At 31.2% G+C, this 24439-nt stretch overlaps 1 protein-coding gene across 3 annotated transcripts in view; it reads left to right on the top strand.

The window, feature by feature from the left end:
- The window catches only part of LOC102896341 (glutamate receptor ionotropic, kainate 2), a 551413-nt gene that overhangs the window by 174253 nt on the left and 352721 nt on the right, over positions 1-24439 (top strand). For all 3 annotated transcript variants that reach the window (XM_006926267.1, XM_006926268.1, XM_006926269.1), the window contains exons 2-3: positions 15168-15335; positions 18671-18928. In XM_006926267.1, coding sequence (XP_006926329.1) covers positions 15168-15335; positions 18671-18928 — 426 coding nt within the window. The remainder of the gene's footprint in view (positions 1-15167; positions 15336-18670; positions 18929-24439) is intronic.

Here is a 24439-nt window from a genome sequence, read left to right as displayed (position 1 = left end):
GAGTTAAGCAGATGAGAAAGAACAGCATGAGTCTTGACATCACTTGAGTCCTTCAAGCTCTTCAGTTCACAGTGAGGTAGACTCAGGCCCAGAACACTTAACTGACTTGCTTAAGATTCAGAGTTAGTTAACAGCCAAGCCAGGACTAGAAACTCAGACTCTAAACCACCACCCTGTGTGGCTCTCACCATAACCGTGATGCTTTTTAATTTTTCCCGTAAATTCACATAAGCATGTATAGTGTGATTAAGCATCATATATTTATATTCAGTTAAATATATAAAATTTAAATAACATGTCAGAGAAAACTCAGGTGATTTTAGATTCGGGCAGTGAACATACGGCCCAAGAAAGACTTTTCCTGCTTTAGAAGAAGAATATCTTTGTTTACATGTGTACTATTTTCTTAGTATCTTCATTCGGTGAATCTGTCCATAAACCTCTCTTCTGAGCCTACTGTGTGCCACATTTTCTGTGTCACAAACAGGTATGAGAGAAGAAAAACAAATGGCAGTTTTAATCAAGTTAGGACTATGGGATATTTGTTGTCCTCTGATAAAATCTAAATGCATATTCATAGCATCCTGCAAACATAGTGAAAATTCCACCTCTGCCTCTAGGTTGCCTTCAACTAGGTCACGCCAAGGCAGTTAGGGATATATATTGGCTCTTATATGTCTACTGGGAGGAATCCATTTTTGGAGGTTGGGCTGGGAAACAGTTTATACCGTGTCTTATGTATATTTATAGTGCTTGCATTTACTCTCTTGCTGTTCTCCCGTGTGAATTGTGGTAGAGGTTCATGTTGACAGTATTGGATGAGGCACAATGTTTTAACCTCTTTTCTCTTGTAATTATATAAACATGTACACTGTACTGGTGACCTGGGAATGCTGATCAGAACATCTGTTATGATAAACGAAACAGTGAATGAGAGTTGATTTTTGAATTATAAAGTACTAAAAGTCACTCTTCTGATCTGTGGCTTTATGCAAATGAGAATGTGTGAAAATGTTACTAGAACCTGTCATTCTTTAACTTGCCAGAGGTAGAAAGGGAGCTTGCTTTTTATTGTTCTCACATGGGTACTACTTGGCTAGGCAGTTATTTGTCTTTCTTGGAATCAATTAGATTAACCTTTGCAGCAATTTGTATAGCAGTTTAAGCATTCTAGAGCCTGCAGGAAAGTGCCAGCTTAACGTAACCAGTAATGTCAGGATAACCTTAAGACATCTTGGCAAAGGTTCCGCAGTATGTAATCAGGAGCACTTCCATATGTCCTTGGCAAATTTTGGGCTAAGGAGCCAAGAGCAATGGGGTAATAGTTGATAACATGAATAGTACTCTCTTAATTCTTCTCCCAAAATGAATAATTAGTCAAAGAAGATCCTAGACACTGGGGCAGATAATAAGCTCACCTTGCATAAGAACCTCTGGCAATTCTTCTGATTCCTTGCAAACCCTCTTCACTGCATCAGGAGAGCCAGTCTCAGGGGAATTAACTGCCTTCCCCATCATCAGCTTGGCTGCGAGCAGAAGGCATTTTAAACATTATTTTAAAGTTATTTTTTATGTATTTGTTTTACATGGATTTTAAGATATGTTTTATTTTTTTCCATTCAACTCCCTACTGGTTTTTAATTTAAACAACAGTAATTTTAATTTTGAATTACTTAGCACATCTAAGGCTTGGTAGAAAATTTTTACTAAGTTACTCACATACTCAAAAAATACTGGAACGTGTCGTTCTGGGGGAGGTAGTAGATGTAAAAGTGGCATTATCTCTACCTGATCTGAATCACCTTTCTAAAATCATGACATTTTTCTGTTCAACTTTCGAAGTCATTGTATTTTAAAGATACAGTGTTTCATTTCTATAGTGATGGCCTAAATTTCCTGAATCTGTATTTGGATATTTCCCTATAATTAGAAGCAGTTTCCCTTTTGCTTGGGTTCTATCCAATGCTAAGAATTTAAAGTTGTATAATCTTCTATCTCAAATTACTCCATCATCAAAAATTGTTTTCTTTCTATAAAGATACCTCAGATATATAAAAATTATTTTTATTTCAAGAGGTCCAGAAAATAGTAATTATCTATAATCTTATTCATAGTGGTCTTCCATTAATATTTTGGTGTATATCCTTTCAGGCAGGTTTCTATGTATGCATATTTATTTTATATTTATGTAACTAGGTAAATGTATAAATATAAATAAGCTAAAATAGTAAGTTTTATTGAGCTAGGCCTGTTCTCAGAATTTTAATTTATTCTCTCATATAATCTTCACAACAAACCTATGAAGTTGGTACTTGGTACCACCGGTAAAATACTTTTTTCTTTTTTCAACAGGACGACTGAAGTTTAAAGAAATAATTTGTCTAAGGTCACTCAGTGTAAATGTTAAACTGGACTATGAGCCCAGATTTGACTTCAGATTTCTTATTTTTAATCAATATATAATATTACCTCTTAAAAACATGCTGATCTATTTTTGACCTGCTATTTCATTAGGAATATATCCTGAATATTATTCTATGACAAGAAATGTACATCTTCTCAAGCACTTTAATGATTGTACACTGTTCCCTTTGTGGTTTACAAGTCTATATAGAACCAACCCCCAGGTGGTATACATTTACATTGTTTTTAGTTTATTTCATCATTAAAGATGATACTGCTATGAACATCTTTGAACATGTATAATTTGTAGTATAATTTGTTTAATTCTTCAATATCTAGGTAGTTTGCCTTTTCTACTAATAAAATTTGTTCTGCAGAATTACTTGCTCAAAGATTATTCCTTGATGCTGCAGGTTAATAAAAGTATATTAGTTCAAGAATATTTATTAAGCACCTACTGTGTGACAGACTTTCAGCTAAGAGTTGGGGATTCAACATGGAGTAAATACGTGCATGTTTACAGGCCAGTTATTCTTACTAACTAATAAATTTTAGAAGCATTTAAAAAAAAAATCTGATCTTGGAAGCAAAGCAGGATTGGGTCTGGTTAGTACTTGGATGGGAGACCACCTAGGAAGACCAGGTGCTGTAGGCATAAATAATAATAAAAATATTTTCCTGATTATAGATACATAGTTCACTTCTCAGGAGATGTTTAAAAGTAGTGCCTGTTTTAATGAAGAGGTGTTTAGGGGTTGTACTAGTTTACATGAAAATTTTTCGTGTGTGTGTGTGTGTGTGTGTGTGTGTGTGTGTGTGTGTGTTGATTCAGTCTCCATTTTGAGCACACAAACTTCCATAATCTACAGCGACGTCACTTTGTCTGGCCATAAGACATATGTACTCTTTTAAGCTTGTCTACAGAGTGTCAGTGTAAACATTTTAGTCAGTGACATTTTGCTTTGTTTAACAGTATCAGGTCAGTATATTTTTCTCCCTTATTTTGTCTGGATTAACTAGCTGGTTGCTTAAGTTTTTTTCAGATGTTGCTTTTGTATACATTTTCTTTGACAAACAATTTTCTGCAATAATTTCTTTCGGCAAAATGAATATGTAAGGGGGAATGAAAGGACTTTCTTGAAGTTATAGTCCATGTAAATAATGCAAATTATTTTGTATGTAATACCAAGTTAGATATGCAGGTTGCTTTCTGGATTGCAGAATTACTATTAAATTGATTTCTGATTTTTTAAAATATTAATTTGCTAGCCATCTTTTAAATGACTAATTCTGGATTCAAACTCAAGGAAGTTTATTTTAATACTTCTATGTTAGCCTCATAACATCTAAATGCTCTTTGAAAACTCAAAATGTATTTTCATCTATATTTTTATTTATTTGACTCATTAATATTTTGATACACGGTTTCTCAAATCAATATTTTTTGCAAAAAATATGTTATGTGCCGTATTTGTGAGAAATTGGCATTTAACCATATATTAAATTCTGACGGAATCAGTGATGCTCCTCAATTTACTGTGCAGTTTTTAAGCAATCTTAGAATCATGAAAATTTGCTGAATCTCTAGTATGTTCCTTTCACCCAGTTCCTTCATTTTGCAGAAGACAAAACGGAAGTCTGGATAATGAAAGGCCTTGCTCGTTCAATCACTTTTGCCTTTTTATTTAGCTGACCTATTTCTTAAAAATCAATATAATTAAAGTGTGTACTCTTGGCCCTCAAATAGTTGATGTTATTTATATTGTTTATATGGTGATTATTCATGTGCTGCCTTTTCTGTTATCTCAGTTTGATCTGTTCTATTTATATCTTGATATTATTCAAGCATCTGCCTTCCCAATCAGTCTGCATTTCTTCTAGGTCTTAAATTGCTAACATTTAAGTAGCCATTTCTCAATTTTCCTCACAGTATGTAGTGTGTCTACTTTAAAATTAATATTATTCGAATGTGTAACTCCATGATCTTCTCTATAATTTTAAGAGTCCATTTGTAGGAAGAAATATCAACACCTATTTTCCATTCACTAGCTAAAAATATGTTGGGAACAGTAGGAGGTTGGTAGAGTTAAAAGCTTATTTATTTTTAAAATAACAAAGCACATTTACACGCCTGAGCACAACCCATCTTTGTGCAATGGTACTATGACATTATATTCTGCAACTTGATTTCAGTTTCTAAACCACCTTCTACTCATATTCTTAATTCTGGACTGTAATCATAGCTTTTTTTTTTTTTTTTCAAATAGTGCAAGTTTGAGTTGAATATGGTAAATGAAGGAGATATGCAAGAGTAGCTTTCATGCCATCTATAGTTAAAGAACTGCAAAGAGGGCTAAAACTATGAAAAGAATTCCAGGACATTCCACAGATAATATTTTCATTGATTATATATTTGTACAGTTTTTAGTTTACTTGAATATTGATAAAAGTGCTAATTTACATACTCAAACGAAGTTAACTTAGTAACATTATGATAAAGAACATTTCCAATTCTAGAAATAGGCCTCAAAATACTGGAAGCAGCCCTTTTATTAAATTAGAAATACCTGCTGCTTCATGGCTCAAGGGAATCAAAAGTGTGAAGAACATTGGATATTTCTTAGTGTGAAGTAGAGATAGGTTACTGCTCCTAACCTTAAAAAATTCATATCTTATGTGCTTTCCACACAATTGCCTTTTTGGTACATGTGACCTACTTATTCATTCTTCCATGGTGTGTCAGTCATTAAGGTCCATGATTGCATGTGTGTTTCTACTTGCACACACAGGTAACTAGGCTGGCATGTACCAACTTCACATAAAGTCCATTTTAGAATGTTATAGACATAGTTCATATGGACATATACTCAAAGAATCCATTTTTAAGAAATTGAAAGTATTAGTAATTTACCTTTCAGAAGAAGGAAATGTGCTGTGAAAGGAAACAGAAGTTGAAGAAAAAGTGCAGCAGTATTACCCGGCAGGAAGTAGTACAGCATAGTGACTAAAAGACGGGGTCTGGATTGAAGTCTCCTGTGTCCTAATCCAGTGTCCATCACTTACTATGTAACTGACCTGGATGCTGGACTTGCTCCAAGGTCTTACTGAAGCAGAACACAATAGACCCAGCAAAGCAAGTTATTTGGCTTACGAATTAAACTATCTTGTGAGACTATGGAACCTAGAGGAGGAAAGCAATTCTTGGACTCATTATGGACAACTTAAATATTAGAATTATGTTCAGAATTAAAATATAAAATATTATAATAATGGGAAATATTGAAGACAGAATATGTGATTTAAGTATATTTCTTGATTTTTTATTAATGTTTGTAAAACATTTATCACGATGCCTGACATAGAGTATAGTCTCAATAAATGTCGAGTGTCAGAAACTTTCATCCTTCAGAGTGAGCTCAAGTTTAAACACATTTCATATTGACTTAATTTTCTTAAAAGTCAGAAGACAGGAGTAGAATTAGAATGTTTGAAAGTGATCTGGGACTTAAGGAATGTAAAGCAGAGACACGATTTAGTCAGATGGGGATTGTGACCAGTGAGAAATATCTTTCCAGAGAAGATGAATGTGGCAAAGACTGAATGCATTAAGAGAAAAAGTTGCAAATGTATGTGTTGATGTGTGAGCATGTGAAAAGGTTTACAGTGATATTCCTGTAGAAATGATGTAGACCTATGAGCTATTAGCTACAATAATTAAGATCATTAGCTAGTTGAACAACAGAAAGAGCCTCCAGTAGGGATATCCATGGGGTTATGATCTGAGGCTTTGTCTTTAACTCCCTCTTACTCATTATTTTTGTCTCTGACTTGGACATAGAAACAAAACTGAATATGACCAAAAGACAAAAAAAAAAAAAAAGCATTTCGTATATCTTTGTAGTATTACTAACTTGTCTTGATACATTAGATGTTGAATGAATTAATAAGGAGATGATGATAGGATCAAAATCCAAATAGTCTTAAATAGAAAATTAGATCAACTATAATTAGATGATATTAGTAAAGGCCACATGTAAAGAATATTAAAAAATAGAACATCAGAAACATAAAGTTTTTTTCAACAATAAGCTCAAGAGAAACCAGGAGTATGATGTTATATTCTTAAAAATAAATTTACTGTTTATATTATGTATACTACATTAATTTAGGGAATTGTCAGCTCCATTATGATTTGCTTTGCTTGGATCCACTTGAAATATGATTAAAAAATGGACCCACATTGAACTGTGGTTATACTGGAGTATTTTCAGAGAAAAAAATAACTAGAAAAATGAAAGAATCAGAATAGTCATATGCCAAAAAAATTAAAAGAGTGGAAAGTTTTAACCTGAATAAAAGAAAATATAATAGGAAGATGGGATCTGTTTTCAAATTCTGCATGATGACTATATAAAAGTTGGAATTAAATTTATTCTAATGAGAACACATGGTTAGAAGCTTCAGGGAAGCAGATGATGGATTACTATGTGAGAGAACTTTGTTTTACAGGTCTCTTAGAGAAATAAGAAACTACTTCAGATTACAAATTTGCCATTTCTCGATTTTCACATGTTGTAGTAGAAGCAATGTGAGTATCAAAAGGATGGGTAGACCAGATGATTTTTTGATTGTGTTAATTCTTAGACTCCTCTATCCTTTATATTTATAATAATAGTACAATTTTAGTACAAAGTAAACATTTTTATAAATACTTACAGATTATTTTAATCGTCTTTTTAAGACATCTGTTAAAATCATGCAGTAATAACAAAATGATTCCATAAAGGAGTTTTATTTCTTCCTGTCTCCCCCCTGAACTTTTATTATAATATTTTACAGTATAAAGAAGAATTCAAATGATATTCACCACCTTGATTAAAAATTATTATCATTTTTCTATGTTTGTTTTTATGGCACTTCACCCCTAAACATTTCATCATAGATCTCCTAAGAACAAAGATATTTTCTTACATAATCACTCTATTATTTATTTTGCCTAAGGAGGAAAAAGAAATAAATAATACCCTGATATCATTTACTATCCAGGACATTCTTAAAATGGCCTTTGACATTTATAAATAAGCATGATAATTTTATCCTTTAGATGAGGACTTGTATAAAATTAAAATGAGGAGAACATCTGTATTTGCTTAGATAGAAAATAAGGTTATTATAAGTTAATTGGAAAAAACAGCATATCTTCTGAGAGAATAACAGATGATGTATTATTCATAACATCAATTCATTTATTAAATTAAGTGTCCATAAAACACTGATTGTACTGACTTTAAGGTAGGACCTCAAAAGTTAGATGTGACATTGGTTGGCACATCCATCACAGATTTGAGTCATACAATTCTCAGTAGTAGTTAAAATTGATTTAAAAGAGAAAAGATTTGGATAGGCTTCAGCAGTTGACTAAAATAAATCTTTTATTTCAAGTCTTGAGTAATGTTCTTTTGTGAGTCAGAGACTGTGATATAGAAAGGTTCAGTGTTGAGAGTTCTGTGTAAACGAGGGATTCCTTGCCATTTGTTCTTCTATACTTATAAAACAAAATAAGCAACTAGGCTTTAGATGAAAAGGCTCTTCTCTTGTGTTTCTCTCCTTCCTTTAGCAAGCCTGTTAGAGACTGATGTGAACTATTAACTTTTACTATGAGCTTGGAGAAAGAACTGCAGGTATTTTATTGTATGATATAAAAATTATATAAGATGTAACCACCTCTTCTTGAATTAAAAATATAAGCAAGTTAACCAAACTAAAATAAACTAAGAATACTTATCTTAGATAATCTTTTTAATTTCAAAAAGCCAAAGTTAAGTACAAGAAAGTTATGGAATTTTGCTTGTATCCTATAGAGAATAGGGAATTTGGTAGTAACAAGAAAGTGGTCACTAGATTCATGAAATTGTAAAATTGGATAAATCTTGGTCTAGTCTTGGGGAAGCATATAATTATAGATTCTAAGATCTGCTTTGGGATCATATAGTTCTATGTTTTTTTATTACTCTGGGATGTATTTTACCAACCAAACTTGATTTGTGAACTTCTTAGGGTGCAAATCCTCTTCATGTACCACATAGTTATGAAATGTTACATACATTTCTAGCATTTTACAATAAAAAGAATAAGTTTAGAAGTAAATATATTTTGTAGGAGATAAATAGCACAACACGACTATTATTTCTCAAGCTTTTTAAAGAGAAAAGCCCTGTTCAAAATCATATAAATAGTTTTCCTTTTGTAGGTTTATGAACAGGTAGTTTTTATTAGTAATTTTTTATTAGCAATTTTTAAAACCAAAGATATACTTTTACAATAAAAATAGCTGATTTCTTTCTCAGAGAACCAATTTATTTATCCTTATTTTCTACCTCATAAAGAAAAGAAAATATGTATCCTCTCAATTTCCTGCCAATCTTCATATCAGTAGATTACAGATAATTGCCTCTTGCTTAAAGGAACAAGGTGTCCTCTTCCCCAAGGCTTGTCTCCTTTCCATGTTTTGAATTTGATCTTCTCTTGCTCTCGAGCCACCTGGCTTCATCAGTTATCCCCTGTTTTTCCTACCTCTTACTTTTCTCTTCCCGTTGTTTCTTTCTCCAGTATACAAATATTTTGACTTTTTTCATCATGAACAAATGTATACACACCCTGAGTTTTCCTGTTCTCCTCTAGCTGCTCACTGTTTTTCTGCTACTCTTTAATATTCTAGCTTTATTTTAAAACACCTTGTTCATTTGTTTAAAAAAATGTAAGATTAACACTGGTTCATTATTAACTATTTAAAACTTATAAGCAAGCAAATAGGAGGAAATTGAAATTAATCAAATGCCTGTCATCTAGAGTGAGCCATACAATATTTTGTTTTGCATAAGTGCTTATTGTAATTACTTATCAGTATTTTTGTCATCAAATACCTTCTATGGAGTAATTTAAAAATGGCTAGATGCACAGTATTTTATTAATTATATATACCATACTTTATGTAAACAATCCCCTACCATGGATATTTAGAGCTTTTCTAATTATATTGTTCCTATGAACACAGTGAACACCTTGTAACAAAACCACTACATTATCTTTAATTAAGGTTATGTCTTATAAATAGTCAGTGGAATCAAGTATATGATATTTTAAAAGGTTGGTAGATTTTCAAAAAGGTTTTTAAGAAAGTTTGTATCAATTTATTTTTCTTTTTAATTGTGCTTTTTCTCACACCACAACAAATTTGATCTGTAGAAATTCAATCTCAATTTTTTAATCTTTTTTCTCTATCTTTGAACATTTTCATATGTCCATTGGTTATTTGCACATATTACATATACATTATCTTTTCATGTTCTTTACCAAATTTTCCATTGAAGTGATTATATTTTTATTTGTAAATATTATTTATATATTAAAGATATCAACTTTTTTGTTCATATTTAGTTAATATACTTTCATATATTTTCTTGTTTGTCTCCCTTTAATCATGTTTATGTGTTTGATTAGATTTTTTCAAGGGCAGTATTATTCAGTACTTTTTCTGCTTGTGTTATCAAACTTATAAAGGCTTTAGCACTTTTATGCAAATGCTTCCATATGGTGAAGGAAATTTAACTTTGGGTGGTGAACAGACAATGCAATATACATATGATGTATTATTGAATTACATACCGGAAACCTGTATCATTTTATTAACTGTCACCCCAATAAATTTAACAATAGTTAAAAAAATAGATTGAATTCCAGAAACTGGAAGATGTATTTATTGAATAAAGATGCCAAAACTAAAAAATAAATAAACAAACAAATAAATAAAATTTTATTAAAAGATGATCTATGATCTATGTATGCCAAAGTGTGTAAACCATGGAATAAAGCTCTCGTAGTATATATCCAAGCCCCTAAATTAAGAAACAGAATATCTTCAACACCCCAGAAGTATATCATGTACCCTCCCTGCCACCACCTCCCCCCACTGTTTTCTTATTCTTGATTAGTTTTGCTTAAGTTTCATTTATTTTAATAATCTTTCAAATAACCAAGCTTTAGCTTTATTTTTCTGTTTCTATGATATATAATTTCTGTCCTCTATTTCTGCTATAGTCTATTTTATTCTTTTAATTTCTTTAGATTTGCTTTTCTGTCTTTTTCTAGACATTTGAGATGGAATCTTAGATCATCGATTTTCAGTATTTTAAATTTCTCCTAAGCATGGCTTAGCTGCAGCCTACAAGATTTCAATGCCAAAATTTTAGTTTTATCCAGTTCCCAAAGTTTTATAATTCTCATCCGGATTTTTTCCTTGACCCATGGACTAATTAGGCATGTATTATTTAATTTTTCAATTTGAGACATTTCAAGTTATCTTTTTGTTATTGAATTCTAGCTTAATATCACTGTGTTCGGATAACATACTCTGAATAATTTTAATACTTTTAAATGTGTCGAAGTTTGGTATGGCCCATCTTATGATCAATTTTGGTAAATACATAATTGAAAAGAAAAAAGTTATTTTGTCATTTTGAGGTTCCATGTTTCATCTATGTTAATTAGGTCAAATATATTAAATGTGTAATTTAGGTTTTCTAAATCTTAACCGATATTTTTGTCTGCTTGTTCTACCTGTACTGAGAGTGATGTGTTAATTTCCCACTGTGATCTATTTCTCCTAGTTTGTCAATGTCTAGCATTTTCTTCCCTGAGTATATATAGATTCTGAATTATGATATCATCCTGATGTATTGTCCCCTTTCTCATTATGAATCGTATTCTTTATCTCTATTTTTTTTATTGTCTTCAAGTCTACTTTATCTAATATTAGAATAGCTTCACCAGCTTTTGTTTAGTGTGGTTTTAGGACAGATCTTTGCCCTACTTTCTTATTTCTTACTATTTCTCTTGTAAGTAGCTTAGAGTTTTGAGCCTTTTTAGCCTGTTCAATAAACAATAAAATATGAATTTATTCTATATATCATTAATGTAATTACTGATGTATTGTTTTATACCTACCACTTGTAACATCTTAGTGTATTTTGAGTGTTTTTTTCTGTTTCTGTTCTTTTACTTATCTTTTCTTAACTTTTTGTACAAAAATATTTAGTCACTTTTTCTCTATTAAATTTTGATCCAGTACTACTTTAATATTAGTTTACTATTTACTCTAGACATTAATATATATTCTTAAATTATTATAGTCCAAAATAATTATTACCTTTACTTTTCTCCAAATATTGCTAGAATACTCACATCCTTTAATTCAGTTTATATATTTCTTGACTTTTGCATTATTGTTACTATGCACTTTAATTCTACATACATTATAAACTTTAAAAGATGTTACTATTCATGCTCTTTTAGCCAAAAATTATTGATATTTACCCACATATTTACCCTTTCTTTTATACTTTATACATTTAGTAATGCAATGGTTGCCTCTGAGATCATTTTTCTTCTGCCTAAAAAACTCATTTATTTAGCATTTGTTCTAATAGAAGTGTGTTTGTGATATATTCTCTCAATTTTATTATTTTTATTGTTATGGTCGAACACCGTTGGCAAAAGATAGTTGTCTCTTTTCTAGATGCGATTAAATAAAAATGAATCTATTTATATATATTTAAATAAATAATTTTAATTTCTAATTGCATTTATTAAATCTACAGAATAATATTAAAGAAGAGTGATTATTATAGACATTCTTATCTTTTTCCTGAATTTAATGGGACTTCTTTTCTATTTTACTCTTAAACATGTTTACTATTAATATGTGATTTATCTTAATCAAGTATTATTCTTTATTATTTATTTTCTAAAAGTCATTTTTAAGTCAAGAATAAATAGTGAGCTCTATTAAGAGTCTTTATAATATCTACTTGATTATAGTACTTTTATTCTTCTTTGATTAAAATTAATATGTTAATATTATTAAAAACCTTACAGATTTTTAAATAGAATAACAAAATATTTCGTTTTTTTCCTATAAGTTTGAGGCACCCACCTAACTTTTTTTGGAAAGTAATTCTTTCTTTCTTTATTTTTTTGCCCTCTTTAATTCCCCCCTCTCCCTTCTACCAGTGACCTAATGGATGTTGCTGTCTCCTTTTAAGAACTGGATCTCTGAGGCCAAGCATCTCCTCCCACAAGCGCCCTGGGCTGGCACACCTTGGGCGGGGAGGAGGGGCGCCCCAGTGCACCCTGATATGGTCCATGGCTCCACTTGGGGCACGAACCCAGGACCTTCTCCATGTAAAGCAGATGTGCTAACCACTACACTATGGAGCCACTCCCAGGAAGTACTTCTTAATAGATTTTTTTTACCCTCTCTGCACATACCTGTCCTGCATACATCAGGGGTAGTGATCTCTTTTTCCTTGAGTTAATAAGATTGGGAGGTGTCATGCATGGAAAGCTTGCATTATCTGGATATTTTTATTTTTATAGACAAAATTTTTAAATTCTGACTTTAGATCAATAGAGATTAATTTTTCATGTTATTTAATTAAGGTAGAATTTGGGTTTCCTAAACAATTACAAAAATTTCTTTAAATATTCGAACCAGTGACAAATATGTAAACTTAAAGTTGAATTCGAATTATTTATTTTGAAGACAAGTAAAGTATAGAAAAATTTTAACTTACTATCATTATATATTAACTATCTTTTATCCTTATTTTGTATTTATACTGCATAGAAACTATAATATGAACTTAGGGAAGTAGAAAGTTCAGTTTTTCATTTTATTTTGCCATTAAGGAACAACTTCAGATTTGGATTTCTAGAATTGATTTTTTACTTCCAATTAATTTTAAGAATGACTTTTCAATTGCTCAATTATTTTCCTGTTTATATATGATCTTACATTTATACTTACATATTATTATTAAGGTCATCATATCTAAAATTTTAGGAATCTCAGTATTTTTGCCTGAATGAAATATTGAAGAAAACTACTACTTTGTAGTGGAATAAGCAAGAACTTTGAAGTCAGGCACCAACAGATTCCAATGCTGGCTCTATCACTTTATAGCTGTATATGACTTTTGACCAAAGGATTCCTTCCTGTAAAAGAATACTACTTGAAATTGTTTGAAGAGACAGTGAACTCTTAAACACTTATTGAGGGCTTACCCTATGGCCGCCACTGTTGCAGTGTTTCATGATGAGATAACATTTAATTTTTATAACTGTATGCAATAGCTTCCATTATCATCATTTTTTTAGAGAGGATGACATTGAAATAAGATTTAAGCAACTGCCCAAATGTGCACAATGACAAACGGCAGAGACAGAATGTAAACCCAGTTTGGCTCCATTGTCCATGCTCATACCACTATTCTCCACATGTACAAGACTTCTAATTTGGTTCATGACATCCACTAGGCATATAAATACTTATTTATTATCCTTGTTGCTTAGCTAAGTCACCAATGATTTTAAATATATTCAGAGTACTATTTCACAACAAGTTGATTACTCTGGTAACTATATCATCAATTTAGCTGAAAGAATAAGAGAAATATTACAAACTAATATAGTGTAAAATAACAAAATTTTTCAATTCTTCCTGAATATAAATTCATCTGATTACTATGGTATTTTCTTGAGTCTTAATACATTATATTTAGAATTGTTATCATATTATGACTTCTACTAATTTATAATAGGTAGTTTGCTTATAGTATACTCATCTGACTTTCATGTGTCAAAGACTTTTGATGAGATATGAATTGCAAGCTGTACAAATGGCTTATTCAAGGGAATTTAATTTGTGAATGACTGTACTGAGAGTACATGGTGTGAAATTTGAAAGAGAGAAAGATAAATGCTCTCTTTTTATAAAGTACTAGTTTCCCAAGGACAGGGGTTGGAGAGTGTCAGGTATCAGGTGCTTCCCCTTTCATTCCATTCACCAGAATAACAACAAGGAAGAGATTCTGCTGGAGGCAAAGGTCTTAGTTAGGTCATTCATTACTGAAGAGAGAGAGAGATGATGTCAAAAAGAGAAAAGGCTGGGACAAGAACGAGGAAACTGGACTGAGACATAGCAGGTAGAAGATGACTAATGGAAAGGTCGTGTTTTCAAATTATACTCTACATTTTATGGCCAAAATTATATGCTACAGTTATTCACTGATTAAGGGATTTGCACTGTTTGGGAAAGTTAACTTTCACAAATGTCAAGTAACTTCTGCAAAAAACAACGACAAAAAAAAAACAGAGTAAAACAAATAGAGAAATGCTACTTCATTCTCTTGCAAGTAAGATGCTGGAATTTGCAAATGAATAAGTATTTTGGCCTTCTAACATAATAAGTGCTATAATATTGTTCTTAAAAAATTCTGCTTTCTGAATTAATGGAGACAATTTAATATAATTTTTACAATGCCTAACTGTATAGTATTATATCAGTATAGAGGATTTATTGTCCTATTTTGAGGAATAATGTTTATTTCTTAAGGCAAGATCTATATATGCCTAGGCCTTAAAAGAAGTAGTTACTAAAGATAAAAGACAAAATTATATTTAAATTATGTTAATTTGGGCTGCAATGCCACAATAATTTTGCCAGTGTGGATTTCTCTAAAAGGGCACATACTGAATATTCATGTTCATACAAAAAGTAAGCACAAGTCCATGTGCTTAAACTGATCATACACACACACATACACACATGCACACACATAAAGACACAACACACACATAAAAGTATAGAAAAGTTTCAACATTTTCTATATTTTGTAATAACTGTGATTATTTTTTCCTTTTGCCAGGTGGTATTTTTGAATATGTGGAATCTGGTCCAATGGGAGCTGAGGAACTTGCGTTCAGATTTGCTGTGAACACTATCAACAGAAACAGAACCTTGTTGCCCAATACCACCCTAACATATGACACCCAGAAGATAAACCTCTACGACAGTTTTGAAGCATCCAAGAAAGGTAATTGACAGATATTTAACATTATGTTTTGGGGAATTCAATTGTCTATGTATTCTTAAGAGATTTCTTAATTCCAAGTATAATTAATAAGTTGTTAGGAATATTTTTATGAAAAATTTCTTTCTAAAATGCACATAAATTTTATTGGGAAAGGTAAGTGACATGATCACCCATTGCAAAAAAAATTGCTTATAGCAGGAAGTGCAATTAGATCTGAGATAGTGAAATTGTTTCTCTTTCTCCACAATGCTGTTTTGTTAATAAATTATTTCTATTTTTAAGAACTCACCTAAAATAAAACAATATGTGTCAATGGATTTATACCAAGTTTTGCAACCCATTCTTATAATTTATTTGCATTATCTGTCAATTCTACTATAGTATTACTGTGGTCTCAATTTACTGACTACCTTGGAAGTTCTGTAGTTCCAAGCGACTTCAAAAAAGTCAGCTCAATCTTAAAACATTATTGGAAAATTTTGAACAACCTTTAATTTATGTATACTCCATGCCCATATCTTTAACCCCTTGATGTTTCTTTTCGTAACTGAAAATAAGTGAATAATGTTATAAAAATTATATTCTATGAAGTAATAATTATAATACTTTATTAATTTTGTTATATCATTAATTATGTTGTAAAACTGTGTTTTAAATTATAAGAATAAGAAAATAATTTTGTGGAATGTGAATTTAACATTTATACAGGAAGGAAGGTAATAGAAAAACTATTATCAAGGTATTATTTTAACCCAACAATAATCTTAGTAGTAAATGTATTTTGAGAAATGCTTCTACAGTCTTACTTTATCAAAGTACGTGATTTTTTTTGTGTGTGTAGTTAGCATTTATGTAACAAGAATTCAATTTCATAATACAGATTTTCTCAAAGGAGAGGACTTACAAAGCATTTGTTCCAAGTTTCTATTTTTAAAACAATATTTGCTTTCTGTAATGCTAATATTATTTTATTAGCTACCTTACATTAATAGAAATGTACATAATTATTTATAACTCTAACTTGGTGCAGATTTCTTCTAACCTCATTAATATTAATGGACACTGATAAGGTACAATATTTCTTGAGATGAAAGAATCCTTCTTTTCCCCCAGCTAACTAGTGTTTATCAAAGCCTATATTCTGCCTGCCCTTTGAATTCATATCTTTATGAATACAAATAAGTTTCCATATTTCAGAACCATGTCAGGGTGATGAAAGGTTCTAAAGGCTGAATAAAAGGGTAAAGGTTATTGCGAAATACTATATTTGTCATCCTAATTGCAAAATACGTCATTAACTGCAAGACAAGTGCATTTGATTAGTGACATAGTTCATGATTATTTCCATTAGGAAGAAGAAGCTCTGTCTCAATTGAGATCATTTAGACCAAAGAATATGAAATATGAGTGCAGTAAAAATAAAATATTAATAGATTTCTCAATGCTGACTTCAAAGGCGCAACATGAAAAATAAAAAATAAAAAACAGACTAGAATGTTCTAACAACAAACAGGTTACTATGAGGTATTAAACTTATTTAGTTTTCAAAAATATTAAAATGAATTTACAAACATTGTCATCCATTGAGAATCAAATTAGATTACTGACTTTGAGCAGAAGCTAGGAAAAGCTCAAATGAGTATATGAGTAACTTTCTTTGTGAGATGTTGAAAGAGTGAATGTCATGGTTTTGATATTATGAAGTTCTTGCACAGCAATATGTAAAAGGATAATATAAAGAAGAGATCTAATATAGTATTTTTAACCTTATGGGCCTCTTTCTCTTATTTGAATCATATGTTGCTTTTAAATGACCCCTCTTATTACTGAAAACTTATTTGAAACACAATTAGGAACTTTCTAAATTTTAAGTATAAACTTTCTTTATACTTTCAATATAATGTTTTTAGCATTCCTTGATTTGTGATTTGTCAAAAATTTGACAAAGGAAATTTTTTTATTCTGAGTTTGTGAATTAAGATTCAAGTAAGTGAAAAATTTTAGGTTCTAGCCTTTCTACTGATTTAGAATTTTAATCATTATTTTAAAAGTAAGACTATACAAAAAATAATTTATTTAGATTATATTAAATTTTAGAAGAAAATTTAAACAGCGGGTTTTTTTTTTAAACTAAAATTTACTTAATTATTAAATATCTCTATGCTTAAGAATCCATCTATCACATTGCCTATTATGGAGCAAATTTCCTGAAAGAAAACATCAGAAAATTTTATGTTTTAGAATTATAAACTATTTTGGAAGAGTTGGGTCTGAACAGCCAACTGATGCCTAAATTCCAACAACAATTCTCTTTAGCTCTGTTTAAATAGTTATAGTGATGGGCAAAATCTTCCCTCTAGAAGCAGATTATTTCTTTTTTGGATATTACTGATTTCTCTTTAAATTTAATTCTTGAATTTAAATTACATCAAAATTCATGAGAAGTTTCTAACCATTTGTACTAATTCTTCCTTTTCCAGCCAAATGAAGCAAACTTAAGCCTCTTTCACAAGCCATATCTTCAAATATTTAAAGACAATATTCATGTTTCCCGTAATTGTTCACTTTCTAGGCCCAAACTCACTTCAGTGTATCTCATAGTTCTGTCACAGTATATCTATTCTCATCTGAATACCTTCTAGTATGTTTATGCCTCTCTTGATTATTGCAATTATTATTGATATGAATAAAATTTCCTAGGAATAAATACAACTTTAAAAAACAATTTAGGCCAATATAAAAGATCTAATAAAGGTGATTAAATTCTTACCTAATGACTTTGATGTTCTTTATGCTCAATGGGGTTAATCCATATGAAATCATCCTTTTTGAGCCATATTAGGTTTTGTATGGGTGATTGTATGCACAGCTTGACTTCTATCACCAGACATATGCAAATAATTATGTGTGGTGAAAGCTTTCTGGATGGGAAGAAGGAACCAAAGGGCTTCTGATTAAGAAATTGAAATTGTAGGGACTCGCCAGTGAAGTTTGGAAGGAACGCTATTCCTCCAACTCCCTGACATGAACCATTCTTTCAGAATGAACGTCTTAAATTCCAAAGTATTCCTCCTCTCTGTTCTAACCTCTCTCCCTCCCTTGACATTATTTGTAAAGTTATTTGAATGTTGAATGGCAGGTGTCTGGATGAATTCATTCCCTTCTAACAAACTGAAAATGTTTAGAGTTAGACAAAATATAAAATTAGCAAAAAGTAGGTGTTGTATTAAAGAAAAATATATCAAGATAATACCTTTGGATTTCCAATAATAATGTAGTGTTAGCACACTGGCATCACTCCTCTCATTATTGACAGACTTCTATCTCCTCTTCAGCCTGTGATCAGCTGTCTCTTGGGGTGGCTGCCATCTTCGGGCCTTCACACAGCTCTTCAGCAAACGCTGTGCAGTCCATCTGCAATGCTCTAGGGGTTCCCCACATACAGACCCGCTGGAAGCACCAGGTGTCAGACAACAAAGATTCCTTCTATGTCAGTCTCTATCCAGACTTCTCTTCACTCAGCCGTGCCATTTTGGACTTGGTGCAGTTCTTCAAATGGAAAACCGTCACAGTCGTATATGATGACAGCACTGGTAAGAAAAATCAGTAGCCTTTGGGGCTGTGTTTTAAATGTAAATAATTTTCTAAAACTTATTTGAGATTCTTACTGTGTGGTCTTTTTGTTTTGTTTTGTTTTTTTAAATTGAAGTTTGGAAAAACATTTGGAATCAAATATCAACACTAATTTCACACATCCAGACAAACAAAAAAAAGCTAAATCATATTTTTTCTCTGTATTTTTAAAAGAAGCACTTTTTTTTTGATGAAGGATCACTATAAAATTCGATAAAGAATAGAGATAGTGTGAAATATAATATTGAAATATTTATTAAAAGAATTTGTCTGCTGAGTTCAGGATAGTTTCCCAACTTAAACTTTCATAATTGGTTGTCAGTGAAACTTATCAAGAAATTGAGAATTTGCCTTAACATTTTTCTAGCTCTTTAGATGCAACGAATGTTTATGAAAAGTAATAACCTTTATTTGTTTAACAAGTTTACATTTGAAAAAGTGTTTTTTTCAAATTTCAAACATTATACTCACTGAAATACTTGAGTTTTGGGAACTATTTCTATGCAAATACAGTTTAGGGACTTGGAAAATAGAGCTTACAAAGTCGTATTTATTTTAGTGTCTTCAATGAATATTTTCTGGCTAGAGGTTGTCTGTGCTTTCCTGTTTAAATATATGTTGTTATTGTATATGAATGTTTATCTTGAGCTATCAATTAAAAACAAGTCTCATAGATAAGTATAAGAAAGTAGTAAAAATAAAGTATTAGGTTTTTTTTGCAGTTATATTGTTGAAGGGAGTGCATGTTAGTTTGGTTATTATATAGTGATAAGGAGTTTCACATTAAGATATTTACCAATGACTAAACAGTGCTCTTTAAATTAGAATTTTAAAATATTTTATTCTAAGGTGTTTCACTATACCTTGACATTTACATCAAAATTGAAATTCATTTGAATTTAAATTCTCTTAAAGTATGACAAGAGCACAGTTTGTTCATTCATTCAATATTTAGAACTATGTGCAGAAATTAGTCCATTTGACAATAAAATTGACCATATGGAAATTGGCAGATAGAAATTCTCCCAAGAGAACAGAGAACAGAGATTACAGGGTTGGAAAAACAATGAAAAAAAATTTAACATTTTCATTGAGATAAGAAAGAGTGAGTCTGAATGCATGTTAATAAAATAATTTTGCTTTTCTGTTTAAAAAAAGTGAAATATTTCAAATAATTTTAACTTTCTATGTGAATGATTTCTCTAAGTTGTATAATGTGATGGTCCAGGGCACCATCAGGTATAAATTGGTCCACATATGTTTATAGATGGTCATATACAGAAATATAAATACACATGCATTATGAATCCATGGATTATTTACTTCTTTATTCCCTCTGAAATAATTCAGGTGAATGTTGCCCAAATATCAAATACTTTTATATATATATGCACATACACATTATATACATATTTATACACACATATAAATATATATGTGGATATTGTACATGTTGTATTTTGTATTTGCTCCTTGTTATCTTAAAATTCCTCATAGAAGAAAGAAAATTCACAAATATTCAAAATTTTATGGATATACAGTTATCACTCAGTATCCCCAGGTGATTTGTTTCTGAGGGTTTATGTTTCCTGAGGACACGAAAATTGCAGATGCTCAGGTCCCTTACATAAAATAGCATAGTATTTGCATATAACCTAGGCATATCCTCCTGTATATTTTAAATCATCTTTAGATTACTTACAATATCTAATACAATTTAAATGCCATGTAGTTGTTATACTCTATTGTTTGGGGAATAATGACAAGAAAAAAAGTTATACATATTCAGTACAGCTATCCTACGCCTAACTGTATAGCACACATCAGCAACAATATAATGTTTTTTTTCAAATATTTTCGGATCCACATTTGACTGAATCCAGGGATGCAGAACCTGTGCATACAGAGGGCTGACTGTACCACCTTTCTTCACTATTTGGTTGTGTGTGTTTGTGTGTGTATGACATCTTTATTTCATATATGTGGTTCTTGAGTATTTGAATAAAGAGATAATGGGATTTGTGATTGAGATCATATCACAGTTTGTTAAAGAAAAGCTTCATATGTAATTGATCTTTTGCTTTAATAATGTTATAAACATATCATTGAGGCAAATTTAAATAGATAAACATATATAATTAGTTAATTGGATGTGTATATTTTTAATGGAGGCTTGACCTTATACTAAATTGATTAAAAAAATACTTTGTTACTATTTAAAAGAAAATGTCACTCTTCTCACTTTGAAGATGACATAGATACTTGGAGGTTCCAAAGGTCCTTGATTATTTAGATGTTGGTGCTGAGAATCACTACAGAATTATTCATAGACTAGGTATAGCTTAAAAATCCTCTGAGGATAAAAGCTTATAATTGCTTCTTTTTATGCAATCTGTGATTTAAAAACTATCGATTAAGCACCTGCTACATTCCAGGAACAGTTACAGGTGTGAGTGTATGCCAGTAAAATAAACAAAGTCCCAGTCCTTGTTGAGTTTTTAGTTTCTATTTAGGGGCACATGATTGTTCATGTTTTTAATATCATTTGTAATGAGCTAATTGCATTTGTAATTGACCACTTGTAGTCCTTTTACTTTAAAACACTTTTGAGAACTAAGCTGTTCATATTTTTTATAGGATAAAGTGACTCTAACAGAGGCAGATTTCTTTCGAAATGTATTCATAAACACATAGAAGTCAATTTTCCTTGTCTTTTTGGATATGTTTAAAAGTCTCCAGGTAGAATTTTAATGGTAGAATTGAACAGAGAGAATTTTTAAACTTCCATGTGAACAACGTGACTATTTGATCATGTGGGAGGAAATTTGATTATAATGAGGACTATAGACTGATATGGGAAGAAAACCCATCTCATACTCAACAAGATAAACATTACTGACTCCATTGTGGACTTAATGTATCTGCTATTTACTGCAGAACACAGTGTGCCATTTTATTTATGTTTCTTTTTTCTCTTTCCAGATTTATTTATTATGTATGCTCTTCCTTCCATTTATATTCATTTGTATTTCATTGTATTGTCCAGTTTGATACATGATAATTATACTTCCATCCAGTCTTTGCTCCTACCCCCCAAACAGATGGGATGATAGATGAAATATAGTGCTGGAGTGGGAGAAATTCTTAGAATGATGTTAACAGGAGCTGTTTATTTTTTATGATAATTAGCATTTGTTGTTGTCGTGGATGAATGCTTTTAAACACCCTGAAAGTCTGTTACAGCTCTGAATGATGTCCAAAAACGAAGGAAAAGAATTGGCTTCAGAAACAAAGCTGTGTTTCTGTCAGTCATTTGGAACATATGATTCATTTTAAATATAAACTAAAAATAAGTTGGATAGCTGTCAACTTGTAAGCAATCCAGCATAAGTTGTGAATATTTGCTTTAAAATCTCCATGTTTCATTTTTGTTTATAGATCAGCAGTCCATTAAAAAAAAAAAAAAAAAGACCCAACTCTAGACTAGTAAATGGAAGCCTGGGATTCTATTCCCACGTTTGCTACTAAATTACTGGTGCACATTTGGAAAAGAGAAGAAGGAAATAGAAATGACTACAGAAAAAAGCTATAATGCACTAGGCACTGTGGTAGTTGCTATTATATAAACTATTTCACTTAATCTTCAAAGCAATTTTATGAGTCCTAAAGAAAATGGATTATCACCCCACCATCCCTGCTTCTTCCAATGACTGAATCTATTCTTCACCAGCAGCCCAAGACAGAAACTTGAATATCTTCTATGATTCCTTCCTTTCTTTGGCCCCATCATCAAGCTCTAATAGTTGTCAATCCTACACCTCTCTGATCTCTCAAATCTCTTCATTTCTTTCATCCTCTCTACCACTTCTTAGGTCAAGATCACCATCATCTCTTACCTGAATTATCACTCACAGCCTTGTAACTGGTCTTCCCACTTCAAATCTATATATACTAATCCAGTCTCCATATTGAGTAATTTTAAAAAATGCAATTCTAATCCATTGTTTTATTAATAGTTTCTCATTGCTCTAAGGATAAAGTCAAAACTTTTTAAAATGCATGATCTAGAGGTACAGGGACTATATCATGTCAGGTTTTATAAAACTTTTATCTACCACCATTCTATCACTAGCACCTAGATATTGCCTGGGTCATAGAAGTACCTTAATAATTATTTCAGGAATGAATACATAAAGATGTATTACTATATCTATTGTTTAGACAAAGAAACTGCCCAAGGTTAATTTAGATTTGGTAGCTTTGTAGTACTTGACATTGAGTAAATACATTCAACAATAGTTTTCATATACATAGATATGATTTCCTCTATCATTTCAAAATTTGTATAAGGAAGCTAGAATGAATTATGCTTATATTTCAACTGCAAGTAAACATATATTTACTGTTATTCAGGCAGTTATTATCAAGCATCTTCTGTATACCAAGTGCTATGTTAGGCACAAATGACAGTATTATAGATAAAACTTTGTTTCCATGGGTTCAGAGTAGAGCGAGAGTGAGAGAAAATATAAGTAGGACATTATTATAGAGTAACAAGTACAAATAGAGGCAAGAAATCAATATTGTGTTAGCTTAGGAGGAGAAGATTGTAAATCTCACTAGAAAACAGAGGAGAGTTTTGGAAAAGGTGACATTATCAAGAAATTATCATGAAGGACAAGTAGAACTACTTCAACTAGAGAAGAGGCTAAAGGGTATATCATGTGTAAATGTGAATCCTGAGGAAGCCCATTTGTCAGGGAACTACAAGCAGTTCATTATGACCGAGCATCAGAAACAACAAAGATGAGGAATGATGAGGGACAATTTATTAAAGGCCACCATAAGAAAAATCATAAAAGGGGTCCTACTAGCTACTTTTCCTTCCTCCTCTGCATGGTTACAGCAGTACATTATGTTTGTGTGATGTGACTCTGCTTTCCAAACCACCATTGAGTGCCTCAGGGATGAGAGTGTACTCATTCAGTTCCTTTCCTAGGAACTTAGAAAAGGACATAGAGAGAGGGACACCAGGTAACCTGGACTATCATGGTAACTATGTTCTTTGATGTCAGAACATTTATTTTGGGTTGAAATTCTGTCTCTGATGTGTGCTTTTCAGCAACTTACTTGGCCTTAAAAGCCTGAGCTGACAAATATGTAAACTGAAGATAATACATACTTCAGGGGATAATAGTCATGACTAGTGAAATAGGTAAAGTGCTTCATAGAGTCCACATAGTAGAAACTTAAAACTCACAATAATACAAATGCCATGAGCTATGTGCCATTTTCCCCTCATTCCTTATTATTAATTCCACTCTTTCATATGATCAAATTTAAATGGGGAGAGTTGAGAAAATTTGCCAAAGGTTACATAGCAAGTAAATGGTAGGTCTGGATTTTGACCCTAAGCGGTCAACTTCAAAACCCACTTTGTTATGTATTGTAATATAGTATTAGTTACTATG

This window comes from Pteropus alecto, unplaced genomic scaffold, assembly GCF_000325575.1.
Source record: "Pteropus alecto unplaced genomic scaffold, ASM32557v1 scaffold7, whole genome shotgun sequence".
Lineage (NCBI taxonomy): Eukaryota > Metazoa > Chordata > Mammalia > Chiroptera > Pteropodidae > Pteropus > Pteropus alecto.
Note: the sequence above shows the minus strand (reverse complement) of the source record. Positions and strands in the feature narration are given on the sequence as shown.